The sequence below is a fragment of the Solanum tuberosum genome, unplaced genomic scaffold, assembly GCF_000226075.1.
Source record: "Solanum tuberosum cultivar DM 1-3 516 R44 unplaced genomic scaffold, SolTub_3.0 scf00051, whole genome shotgun sequence".
Lineage (NCBI taxonomy): Eukaryota > Viridiplantae > Streptophyta > Magnoliopsida > Solanales > Solanaceae > Solanum > Solanum tuberosum.
This window is the reverse complement of record NW_006238978.1, coordinates 343013-356643: the sequence shown is the minus strand read 5'-3', so window position 1 is coordinate 356643 and position 13631 is coordinate 343013. Positions and strand designations below refer to the sequence as shown.

The 13631-nt window shown below is 35.1% G+C and overlaps 1 protein-coding gene across 1 annotated transcript; it reads left to right on the top strand.

Moving 5' to 3' along the window:
- The first annotated feature begins 1750 nt into the window (after positions 1-1750).
- Positions 1751-11473, top strand: LOC102580039 (glutamine--tRNA ligase). Its single transcript, XM_006344081.2, has 23 exons — positions 1751-2072; positions 3498-3548; positions 3812-3883; positions 4105-4204; positions 4393-4488; positions 5305-5366; positions 5446-5547; positions 5702-5797; positions 6334-6486; positions 6559-6614; positions 7756-7846; positions 7916-8002; positions 8208-8405; positions 8483-8581; positions 9044-9175; positions 9283-9419; positions 9500-9599; positions 9699-9794; positions 9919-10019; positions 10127-10232; positions 10331-10420; positions 10529-10658; positions 11181-11473. Exons 1-23 carry the CDS (start codon positions 1950-1952, stop codon positions 11273-11275), a joined length of 2373 nt encoding a protein of 790 aa, XP_006344143.1. The 5' UTR covers positions 1751-1949; the 3' UTR covers positions 11276-11473.
- Positions 11474-13631: the final 2158 nt, after the last annotated feature.

The following is a 13631-nucleotide window of genomic DNA, read 5'->3' as shown; positions in this document are numbered from 1 at the left end:
AACATTAATGATGAGATGAAGATTAAGAAAAAACGTCAAATAAATTAGTAGTATTGATGATGATAAAAGTTAAATAAATCATTTTTTCTATTATTTAAATTTTTAACATAAAATTTCCAATGTTTTAAAATTAAAAAAAAATGTTAAAAATTAAAATAAAAATGGAGGCAATAATTATTTTATTAAAGAAAAATATGTGTAGAAAAAGTAGAAGTAGATGAAGTTACTTTAGTTCATCTTTTTGGTGGGCCTCAATGTACAATTTCTATAGCTTTTAGTCCAACTCTTTAGTGCAATGTTGGTCCTCCAAACTCCCATTTCTAAATAAGAGTAAATAATGAGTAATAATAATAATTGCAATGTTAGTCCTTGGTGTTAGTCCTTCTATTAGTGTACAATTGTTTTTGCACATTGTACAACTAATTAATGCATTGAAAAGTTAATGTACAAAATTGTATGCATGTTGTACAAGAGTATTAATGCAATGTTGGTCCTTTCCAACTCTCACTTCTAAATAAGAGTAATATAATATATATAGATTTAAATATTATCTGAAATTGTTTTGAGATAAATAGATCAAAATATTTATAAAATAGGATATAATTTAAATATGTCATTAAAATAAAATATTTGTGAACTTTAAACTCTGAGGTATAGCAATGTCTGAAGTGTTCAACCATGTGAGGAGGGTAAAAAATAAATTGCACGTAATAACTTTGAAAATAAGTGATTTTGGAGCTTTAATCACCATTTGTTTCCTGGAAAAACCTTTGAGGTCAAAAGTTAAAAATTGCTAAACTTGAAATTTTGGCCATGAGACAAATAAAGTTAAAAATTCAAAATCTCGTTCGACATTAGTTTTGTGGGAATTAAATTATGCTTTTTACGATATAACTCATGAATTTTAAAACTAAACTTTTGCTCGATCATCATAAATAATTGAGTTTTGCAATACATTATAACTTGTGTATTATGAACTAAAACTTTAGTCTCATTTCACATAAGTTTTATAGAAATAAAGTCATACAATACGACAGTGGCGGAGGGAGGATTTTCATCAAGGGGGTTCAAAAAAAATTAATCACGTAAATAATATCCACAAATAAACGGGTCGAATCGGATATAAACGGGTCGAATTAAACGGTCGAATCAAGAAGAAAAGAGTTTTTAATATTTGACTTTATAATTAGGGATTAAACTAATAAATCCTAAATTCCCAATCAACATTTTAATTTTTTGGAACTAAACATCGTTTTCTGATTGCATTTTTTTTTTTAAAATAAATTAAAACGCCTAAAATATAAGCTGATAAAAAGATGCCTTTGCCCGGATTCGAACACGCGACCTCGCGTGTAGTAGAGCAAATTCCTGAACCCCCAACGCCACTGAGCTACGCCTTTGGTGTATGTTCAGGGGGTTCAATAGTATATATATACATGTATATTAAAAATTTAATCTTATATATATAGTGTAATTTTTCGACGAAGGGAATTCGGATTCGTTCAACGTAAATCCGCCCCTACAATATGATATACCTTGTTATGTCTTTAACTATATACCTCGTGGACTTATGCCACAAAAATATAAACTAATGCCCCACAAATAATTACCCTTTCTTTCAATATTAAAAATATTTTCGATTACTTATATTATCGAAGGACAAAAATTAAAGACCACGAATTCTTCGAATAACACCTATATGGGCCAAATTGATCCATCATTCTTTTGCAAGGCCTACTGAGCTTTAGCCCAATTATGGTTAGACCAAAAAGACCTACTAAAATCTCCTGTTCTTCATATTCCCCAAAGGAAAATTTGTCCTAAAATTTCCAAAGATTCCTCCTTTAAGAATCTTTTTTATCACTTGTTAAACTTCCAAAAAATTATTTTTCATATTTTTAAAATTCAAGATTTAGCTTTGGGGTTTCTGGGAATCCATTGAAGAAGCTATGGTGAAGGAGGATAGCAATGTTTTGGACTTGTTCTTGAAAATTGGGTTGGATGAAAAAACTGCCAAGAATACTTTGGCAAACAATAAAGTCACCACTAATCTCACTGCTGTTATACACGAGGTACCCCATGAGCTTTAGCTTTGCAAATTTTGATTTTTTGTATCTCAATTAGTGTTGGAGCTTAAAGAGTTTTAGATGCATATGGGTATCTTTATATTTGTGTAAATTATGCTAAAAGGTTTGATTTTTAGATGAATAAATGCATATGGGTATCTCTGTGTTAGTGTAAATTTCATACTTTGTATAAAGGTTGGATTTTTGAGGAAGTGTTGTAGCTCAAAGATTTTTAGATGCATAAATGCATATGGGTATTTCTGTATTAGTGTAAATTTCCAACTTTGTATGCAGAAAGGTTTGATTTTTTGAGGATGTGTTGTAGCTCAAAGATTTTTAAATGCAGAAATGCATAAGGGTATCTCTATATTTGTGTAAATTTCATACTTTGTATGCAAAAAGGTCTGATTTTTTGAGAAAGTGTTGTAGTTCAATGATTTTTAGATGCATAAATGCATATGGGTATCTCTATATTTGTGTAAGTTTATAAATTTTGTATGCAAAAAGGTTTGATTTTTTGAGGAAGTGTTGTAGCTCGAAGAATTTTAGACCCATATGCAAATGGGTATCTCTATATTTGTGGGAATGACCTACTTTATATGTGTATAGATATAACGTTTGATTTCCCTACTTGTCGGAGAAGAAAAAAGTTTGTAAAAATGAACAAATGGTAATGTTGATTAAAGAATGTGTTCATTTTTTTCTTTTCCTTTTGTTGCGTTGAGAAACTAATGAAGAGGGTTGCTGAATCCTGTACGGCTGTACCTTCTTGTTATTTTCTTAAGCAAATGTAAACGCTAGTAGTAGGTAGAATTGTTCCACAATTGTGCTGCAGTTGGCATTTTTTGTGGAAGATGGCAAACTGTCATAGCTTATGCTGGGAAATATTTGTTGCTTTTCCATTTTTCTGCTGTTTAACATTTGAAAGATTTATTATTCTTTATGAAAAGGGTAAATAAATAACTATGCTGTATAGTTAATGTGCTTAGATGGTTTCTAAATGAATGTTTTATGTGCTAAGTCTATGCTATTAATTCGTGGTCGTAAAGCTGCATTCAAGCTATAGATGGTTTCCAAAATGAATGGTTTATGTGCTCATAAATTTTGGAATCTTAGAGAGATCTCATTTGCTGTTTATGCATGCTCATAAAAACTGTGTGCAAGATATATATGCTTATACAGTGTCATCAATTTTCTTATACCCTCATAATCTTGCAACCAAACTGCACAATGTAACTAGTTCTGGGGAGGGGTTCTAGAACGGATGCACAATGGTTCTTACTGGTTACATGGGCTGATTCTTTGTTTTGCTGGATTTTGTCCTTGTAATTTATAAGTCTAGTGAGATGTGATTTCTTATTCTCAACAGAAGTTCCAGAAAAGCAATTATGTCTTAAATTTGCTCCTAACTTTGTATCGTCATTAATCCAGGCAGCTGTGATAGATGGTTGTGATCGTGCTGTGGGCAACCTGTTGTATACGGTAGGCTTCTAGAATCTTGAGACATAAATTGGCGATATGTCCTTTATATTCTATTTGCTCATGCATAATTAATATGTTTGAGGTTCATTTTCTGTCCATGCATTAGTTAAAGCTTAGGGATATTCAGGTTCTTTTAATTTATCTATTTTTGAAGATAGAAAAACCCATTACATCTTATTACTTTCCATTATGTTGGGAGGACAAGCGCTACAGCCTACTAGCATGTAAAAGATGTAACTGAGCTCTATCCTTTTGCGTGATAGGTTGCTACCAAATTTCCAGCCAATGCACTTAACCATCGGCCCACATTGCTTCAGTACATTGTATCTACAAAGGTTTGTTGCTCACTCAAGTCTACGTTTATCTATTTTATTTGGTGGTCCGTTTATGCAAGCGTAGCACTAGAGTGACACTTAAATTTTATAAATCATCTTTTTTTCTATTGCACTAGCAGTATAAGTCCTATTTTGTTGGAGTTAGACTTGTAAAGTATTGAGGCTAGATATGATTAATTGGTGATTCCCCTTTAAATTTGTCTTTTACTGAACCATTGCAGATTAAAACCCCTGCGCAGTTAGAAGCTGCATTTGCCTTTCTTGCTTCAACCGCCTCTGAAAATCTGAAGGCCCATGATTTTGAAGAGGCTTGTGGTGTTGGTAAGAACAAATTATCTTTTCTCAAGTCCAAATATAGTACTAATATTTATGACAGTACATTGTTGTATCTTTTATTTTATTATTGGAGCAAACTTTTGGGGGTGGTTGTGGGTTTGAATTACTCTTTCCTAGTAATAAAATATGTTCCTTCAAAAGAAAATTACATGTATTTCCTATAATTTGAGCAGGAGTTGAGGTATCCAAGGAGGACATTGAACGTGCTGTCAGTGAGGTTTTTGAAGAGAAGAAGACCAATATACTAGAACAGCGTTATAGAATCAATGGTCAGTATTGTTGCTTGTAGAATTCACCTAGTTACTTTTTTCTCTAATTTGGATAATCTATCTGTCTGTGTGTTGTTGCTATGCAATTTATTGAATGTTGAGAACTCTGAAATGCTAGCAATTATACAGAACAAAAAGGCCCAGGACACTCTAATTGACTTTGGTTGAACTAGACATTCATGTACCTTTGTAGTTTCTAGATGTGACATGCGAGCATTATTTGGATTGGTTCATCTTGTTTTCATCATTTATACTTATCTTTCAGGTTTCTACGGTCTAATAAGTCTTTCATACTTGTAATAGTTTCAGTCCATCTTTTATATCAACTTGATATCTATCTCATAATAAACAACAGTAAAAAATAAAGAAAAGAGTGTGGACTAATTAATTGTTGTGATGCTTCTTATGTTACTAATAATATAAATGATCCAATTGTCAGCTTGTTTGATTAAGGATATTATTCCTGTTTCCTAAATTAGACAAATAGTATAGGATTTTCAACCTAAATTTGGCAGCTTACTTGTGACCCCTTGGTGGCTCTTTTTTTCCTCAGCAAATCAGGTCAAATAAATTTATAACTATCTGATGTGATACTATACTTTTTAAACAAGGGCGGCATTTTGCCCGGGCGGGGGATTGTGTGTGTGTCTAGATGTATGTGTAGTTGCGACCTTTTTGAAATGTTGGCGACTATAAATGTTATTTGATCCAGGACTTTCTTTTTAGTTAATAAAGTGGACATGGAGGTAAGACACCTCTTATTTACAGAAATAATCGCTCTTCCTAATATGCTTTTATTTAATCTCTCCTTCATAGTTGGTGAACTCTTTGGTCATGTTCGGAAGAAGTTGCCGTGGGCAGATCCGAAAGTAGTCAAGGTACGTTCCTTTTGGTGTCAATGTAGTAGATCTGGATTGTGCTTCTTTTTTGATACTTAAAGATTATCTGTTGTCACAGGAAGTAGTAGATCTGAAGCTGTATAAATTACTTGGGGAAAGAACTGCTGCAGATAATGAAAAGCCTGTTAAAAAGAAGAAAGAGAAGCCTGCAAAAACTGAGGTGGTGCTTCATCTAATATATTTTATTCTTAACTGACGGGGTTATATAAAACCATGTCCTACCTTTTGCTGACCACATCTTTAGGTGGAGATTTTTCATCTACTATTATTCTGTCCTAAACTTGTCTAAGTTGCTGCTTCTTCGTCTTATGTAGGATAAAGCAAAAGTTGAGGAGACCTCTGCACCAAAGCAGTCTGAAGAAGAATTAAATCCATATTTGATCTTCCCCACACCTGAGGAAAATTATAAGGTGCTTAAGCTAATGTATATCCATTGTTGTGTACTCGTGTTTATAAGTCTTATTTATCACTCTTAGGCATAATACTGTGATGTTTTTCCTCACTTAAAATTTTATGCCATTTCAATGCTTTAACATCTTTTACATGATACACTACATCACTTTTTTAACTAGAAAAAATACACTTTGGCTGCATGAGAACATCCTGACTAGTTTGTCATCATATGGTGCTGGTCTTTTTATCAGCTTTTGCAGCTCTAGTTATGTATGTGAGAATTTTATTTTTTCTATCATTTTTGGATCCTTAACTATGCATATATGCACACATTTTCCTCGTTCATTCATCATAAGCAGGATCAGTTTTGGTTGTAAAACTTAGGTAGTCGCTTGTTAGGCTACATTGCATATTTGTAGTATCAGTTGTTGGATTAAAGCAGTCCGTTGTTGTCAAATTCCTTCACTTTCGAGCTCTTTAGGAGAGTTTATGCAAGGTTTTAAGCTATGTTCTTATTTTTAGCGGTATGAACATCTGCTGTCCTGATAATCAGGTGCATACAGAAATATATTTCAGTGACCGGCCTGTGCTTCGAGCGTGTAATTCCAAAGAACTACTTGAAAAGCATTTGAAAGTGACTGGCGGAAAAGTTCTGACGCGCTTTCCACCTGAACCTAATGGATTCTTACACATTGGACATGCAAAGGTATATCCGATTCGGATATTGTGCTAATGTGGTTTTGATCATGCTCTTAATCTTGACTTTGATACTAAACAGGCTATGTTTGTGGACTTTGGTCTGGCAAAAGAAAGAGGTGGTGGCTGTTACTTGAGGTACACATTCCTTTTCCTTCTTGCTATGTGTTTTTCCTTCTTCATTATCTCATGTAAATGTTACTGCGCAATTTTTGCCCAAGATGAAGCAATATATTATGGAAAGGGCGACTCTTTTTGATGCCTAATATACGTACCCGTGTGTTGTGAGAATGGATGCCTGTCCTGGGATCTGCTCTTTATTTGGCATTCACTTATGCTCTTTTGGTTTGAAGATGGTATAATGCTTTTCTCTTATACCCTCAGGTCTGGTATGGAAGTACAATGTTGATGGATTGGTACAGAACTAGATTATGAAGGATTATAACACTGGTTGACTGTGGAGGGGTAGCCTCATGGTTTTGATCAAAATTTTCCACATTTAGTTTAGTGTAAATTAGGCCACTCAAACAAGAAAAGATAATGCAATTTAAAGATGCTATGTGGAGCGTAGGCAAGAAGCACAGTGGAGGGAAGAGTGGGAGAAGGTTGTGGCTGGAAGGAACTAATGTGATGGTTCTGGATTATTAATTAATTGGCCGAGAAAACTGTGCATTAGGTTGTCTATATGTAGTTCATTATACAATCCACAAGATGATGGTCTCTTGTTAATTCTGCCCAAAAATCAACCAAAGCTGGTGGATGTTAGTATTCTCCAGTCTCACCTGTCCTCGTACGCCTCCATATAAATGTATTGATTCAGTGTCTATGCTTAGGGTTTCCAGAGAAAGAGGCATGATGGTAACCTGTTGCTGGTGGGAGGTAGAAGGTATACCATGGCTTTAGTCAAGGTCTGGTCTGGACACCACGGTTTTCAAAAAGAAAAAAATTAAGACTAGTCACATTCTCCTTTTGTCTTCAAAAATTTTGTTCTCTGCAAATAACCCACCATGTTGTTGCTGGAATTGAATTCCAAACCCGTAAGCGTATATCTCTCAGCCCCCTTTTGTGCAGAACTATATAGAAATTTTCAATGCAGTTCAAGGCACTGTCAATTTTAGGCCCAAAATGTTGAAAAACATGGCATATAGTTTTGCAATGCTGAAATAGTTGGTTTGTGTCCACTGTCTGCTCTTCACATGAAACCTCTAATTTCGTTTAGTTGGAACCTCTTTTTTACTTGGGGGTGTTAGATTCCTCATGACTTTGCTGTTGGATGTAGGTTTGATGATACCAACCCTGAAGCTGAGAAGAAAGAGTACATCGATCATATTAAAGAAATTGTTGGGTGGATGGGATGGGAGCCTTTCAAGGTATGATACTGTTCAATGCCAACTGTCTACTTTCCATATTTCCTATACTAATACGTTGGCAATTTGCAGATCACTTACACTAGTGATTATTTCCAAGACCTTTATGAGCTGGCCGTAGAGTTGATAAGAAGAGGCCATGCATATGTTGACCACCAGGTAATTATAAATACAATATGATATGTCTAACACATGAAAATTGCTAATATATTTCTCTTGGATACTCCTTTTTGGTTTCTACCTTCAAATTTACCCTTGCTGACCTGAGCCAACCTCTATTTTAAGGGGATTAACCTACTGTTGTGATTTTACACTAACTAGATATTATTATGACATATATGGTCTGATTTTCTACATAACCCAGACACCTGACGAGGTAAAAGAATATCGGGAGAAAAAGATGAACAGCCCTTGGAGAGATAGGCCTATAGAAGAGTCCTTAAGATTGTTTGATGAAATGAAGAAGGGGATGATTGATGAAGGCAAAGCGACATTGAGGATGAAACAGGACATGCAGAATGATAATTTCAATATGTATGACCTCATTGCATACCGTATCAAGGCAAGTTTTTCTGACAAGTCTTTTTGGATTCTGTTTTTTTTCCACTGACGTTTAATCTGTATTATCTGGTTCTACAGTTCACTCCTCATCCACATGCAGGGGATAAATGGTGCATCTACCCAAGTTATGACTATGCCCATTGCATTGTTGATTCTTTGGAAAATATCACTCATTCGGTACGTATGTAACTTGTCGCTGTCATGTAGTATTTTTCACTTTGTCAAGTCAGCATGGCCTATCTTGGATTTTTATGTCCTCTATTGCTTTCTGCTTTCATTTGAAAGTAACAAAATATTTATTTATCAATCCATTATGTACAGTATTCCCCTTTCTCCCGTCAAAAAGAGAGAGTGAGAAGATATTTTTGATGTTTTAGACAGTTTGTAACTAGCAAAGGATATAGGATCCCCTTTTTGTAAGTGGACTACACATTTCTGTGTAGCATACCTTTTGATATTAATATAAATATTACCATTATTAAAAAACAAAAATAAGAGAAGCGAAAGCACTGATGTTTGAATGTGCTATAAATTACTGGTCTATCTTGCCGTGCAGCCCCAAATTATTATGGTGAAATAGTATTGCTGTTCAATAATAGCCTAAATTAATTCATATTTCAATTTCACCATCTTATGCAGCTTTGCACCCTGGAGTTTGAAACCCGCCGTGCATCATATTACTGGTTGTTGGATGCCTTAGGCCTTTACCAGCCTTTTGTTTGGGAGTACTCACGGTTGAATGTGTCCAACACTGTGATGTCAAAGCGTAAAGTTAGTTTTTGACTCCTGAGTGTTTCTTTTATTAGAAATTATGTATAATGGTTTTCTGCTGGTTAATTTCTTGTTTCAAACTGATGCTTGATTTTTATTGTTGTCAGTTGAACCGTCTTGTAACAGAGAACTGGGTTGATGGTTGGGATGATCCTCGTCTCATGACATTAGCAGGATTGCGACGTAGAGGGGTAACTTCAACAGCAATAAATGCTTTTGTTCGTGGGATTGGAATAACTAGAAGGTTGGGCCTCATTATCAACGTGTTTGTGTGTTCCTGGTACAAAAGAAAAACAGTTTTTGACAGTCTTTTTTTGGACGCAGTGACTCTAGTATGATACAGCTAAGTCGCCTAGAATACCATATAAGAGAAGAACTAAATAAAACAGCTGCTCGGACACTAGTTGTGCTAAATCCCCTTAAGGTGGGTATCTTGTTTTGAATTAAGTGTTTGCGGATGGAATGTGTATATATGTATTCTACTTTCAATTTTCAGAAACTTAAGTTGTTAACTTCAATTCAGGTTGTCATCACGAACATTGAAGCTGGATTAGTAATGGATCTAGATGCAAAGAAATGGCCTGAAGCACCAGCAGATGATGCTTCGTCGTTTTATAAGGTGTTTTTACTAATAATAATCAACTGCTGATGGATGTTGTCTACTTCTTCTGTCTGCACTTAATAAAGCATTTCAATGTCATTGATCCCTTAATTTCTATATGCCGTTTCTGTTAATTTTGCAGGTCCCCTTTTCTAGAGTTGTGTACATCGAACGTACAGATTTTCGTTTGAAAGATTCTAAAGATTATTATGGTCTTGCTCCTGGAAAATCTGTCCTATTGAGGTACTGTCCTTTAACTCATCTCTTTGGCCATCCGAATTTTGTCTGATTTCAGTTCAGCACTTGCCTTAGATGTAGAGTTCAAACTATAAAGCTTATTTGCTTTACAGGTATGCATACCCTATCAAGTGTACAGATGTAATTCTTGCTGATGACAAAGAGACGGTTCTTGAGATTCGGGCAGAGTATGATCCGTCGAAGACTATCAAGCCTAAGGTGGGTTTTCTGAAGTTAAAATATTTCCTTCTATTATGGTTGGCTTTTAGTATTTCAGATTCCTTGTTTCTAGTTTCCTGAAACAATGAAGTTTGCAGGGTGTTCTTCATTGGGTTGCAGAACCTTCACCTGGGGTTGATCCACTTAAGGTGGAGGTCCGGCTATTTGACAGGCTGTTCTGCTCTGAGGTTTATTTTCTTTACTGTGTTGAACTTACTATAACCCCCCCTTCCCCCCTCTCCCCCCACGCCAGAGTTTATTTTTGGAGACTCACTGTTGCTTGGTTTTCATAATAGAATCCTGCTGAACTCGATGACTGGCTCGGTGATTTGAGCCCCGAGTCTAAAGTGGTGATACAAAATGCATATGCTGTGCCCTCAGTTAGTAAGGCTACTCTTGGAGACAAATTTCAGTTTGAAAGGCTCGGTAAGTTCTAATACCCAGTAATTCTTGGTAGGGAGCTGAAACTTTCTAAGATGAAATTTAAGTCGCATGGAAGTTGCTTCTAGGTTGGCGCATTTAGCATCAAATGATGAATCAGGGATCTTCAAAAAATTTGTATCTATGTAGCAGCTTGACCTATGTTATTTTCCTTGAGTCCTACAATAGGTTCCTCTGTTGTCTCTATTACTTCTTTGATGTTGGCTTGGCCCTCTTAAAATACAAATAGCGAAAATATCAATTTCGTTTGTGATTTGCTTTTACAATATCAATTTTACACAGACAGAATCTGAAAAACAAAACATGAAAGATGTAGATCACTTGATTTTTGTTTTTCATTTTCCGCCTTTCAAATTCTGAAAGGCCTCACAAGAACTACCAAGATATTGATCAAGCTCAGCAAGAACTTGATTCCCAGCTGCGTTTTTCTTGATTTCCGGCCTAATACTTGAGTTGTTTCAACTGATGACTTTTGCTGAGTTGTTTCAACTATAATGACTTTTGCAGGGTATTTTGCTGTTGACAAGGATTCAACTTCTGAAAAACTGGTCTTTAATCGGACTGTCACACTGCGGGATAACTATGCTAAGGGTGGGAAATGAAGCTCTTTTTATGAAGAAATTGAAGTGTGTGATCGAGATAATCTAATGTAACTTTTCTTGATATTTACGTGTACAAATAGACGATTTTCAAGGTATTGATTTTCCATATTTCATGATAATGCTAACTTCAGATTTGTACAAATCATCTATACTTCAGAAGACAATAAAGTTTTGGTAGCTCAATCCTGTTACGCAGTACTTTTTGCTGTTCCATTTATACAAAAAATTGCAGCTATGAACATCAGTTACTGAAGAAGCCAATATCATGCTTCCATTTCATATTCAGATTTTTGAACAGCTTCTGGCTCCTTGCAGTTTATTTAAGTCTGCTTAAGGGCCAGTTTTTTGCTGTGATTCTAATCATTGATCATAAGCTTATCTCGTGTGACAATACTACAGAGCGAGTTGCTCTTTAGGTGAATAGTTCTGTGACAATACTATAGATAAAGTGATGCTATAAGAGGTAGTGATGAGTTTCACGCGTACTTGACAGGAAAACTACTGTTTAGATTTCTCTTTAATGATCTGGTATTTCTACAAGGAGCTCTACTCGAGATGGAGCATTGACTCTTATGGAGGTTGTTGAAGCTTTATGTCAGTCAGGGGACCTTGATCGTGAATGAGTTATTGTCCCAATGAAAGGGACACACTTGTTATAATCGCTTTGGGCGTGCATGTTGAATAGTTATGTGTAGAAAAGAACCCTCCACCACTATGAAAACAAGAAAAAAGTTGCAAATGCTTTGCAAGCAAATCTTGTGTGATTCTATAGCTTGGTAGAAGCAGGGACATGCATTTACTTCTAAGGATGGGGTCCTTGTGTAAAATTTCATTGAAGGGTAAAGACACTCATAACTTTGCAAGATTTTAATGAAAGGCCTTTTGACAAGAAATATCATATTTGGTCCTATGTGAAGATTAATAGAATTACTTTATTGAAAAGGTGACCAACCATCATGGAAAAAGGGGTCATTTCAATCAAATGTTCAAATTCTCTCAAAAGGTTTTGTACCATAACATGGAAGTGAATGATACCCTTATCATAGTGGAGAAACAAGTTCACGTTACACTCGAGTGTGTTGTTTAGTGGTCAATATAAATACAAAAGTTAAGTAATTTGTTTTTCATCTGCCTAAGCCTTGATGAACAGAGTTAATCAGTATCAGTGCTGGTGGGATAGTAAGTACTCGATGAAATAGCTGATGTGCTGAGTAGAATAATCAAGGTCGATATCCAAAATGTGTTGCTTTTGGAGGATCCGATTCATACCCAACAATATTTTTGAAATGTTTGAACAATATAGTCTAGTGTTATGAGAGTGTAGTCTCGTCAAGTTGTGAGCTGTGATTTATGAGAGTGTAGTCTCTTCAAGAATGAAGTGATGTTTGATGATAATTTGATTGAAGTTAGAAAAAGAGAAAAGTAAGTTCCATTTTCACATGAAATCTTAGCCAGTTTGGTCACATGCTAAGTTGCACCCTTTTTTTAAGGATTGTGAATTCCCCAAGAACATTTGACAGCAAATCTCATAGCATAAAGCTTTTCTTGAAGTTCAGTCCTCTTGTTTTATAGTGAATCTTCCACATTGTTGTTTTATAATTTATTACTTTAACCTATGTTGCTCGGACTTTTAAAAAAATGATGTTGCACACATACCGAGTCCTCCAAAAATATACTACTTTTGACAGATTAGACAATATTTTTGAAGAGTCCGAGCAAGAGGTCCAATTGTTAAAGTATAGTAGAGGTATGAGTGCCAACTTTTTTCTTTCCTCTCTTGCTTTTTTCCTATTTGAGAAATCAAGAACTTGTTATACTTTCTCATAATGCTCTGCTTGTAAAAATGATCACTTCAAGTGTACATTTTTTAAAATTTCACACTCATCAAATCATCACAAGTCCCTTTTTTCTTGTACTTTATATCCTTGTTTTTTCTTGAGGGTAAAACAATCAAATCAGTGATTGGATGTCATAATATTCCTTCTATTTGACCTTTCATTTCATAGCAATCCTCCCTACCTACCATAGGAGGACTAGTAAGGGGTATGATAACTCGGGTATAGTGGACCATCTTTAATCAGAAGTCTCGGGTTTAGTTCGAACTGAATAGTGTCTTTCGATCAAAGCGCTTTACCTCTTTCGATCATAGGTCTAGAGTTTAAACTAAACAGAGAGCCCTTCATTTGAGAGCGTTTTACCCCTTTAGTGGACCTACCTAATACAAACTCGAATTAATCAGACTCGGTAAATTTTAGATATTGGATAATTAAAACATAATTGTGAAAAGGATGAACCCAAGCCAAAGAATGGGGGTATGTTTTTGTTTTGTGTTGGGGGGAGGTTTTTCACCCTATGT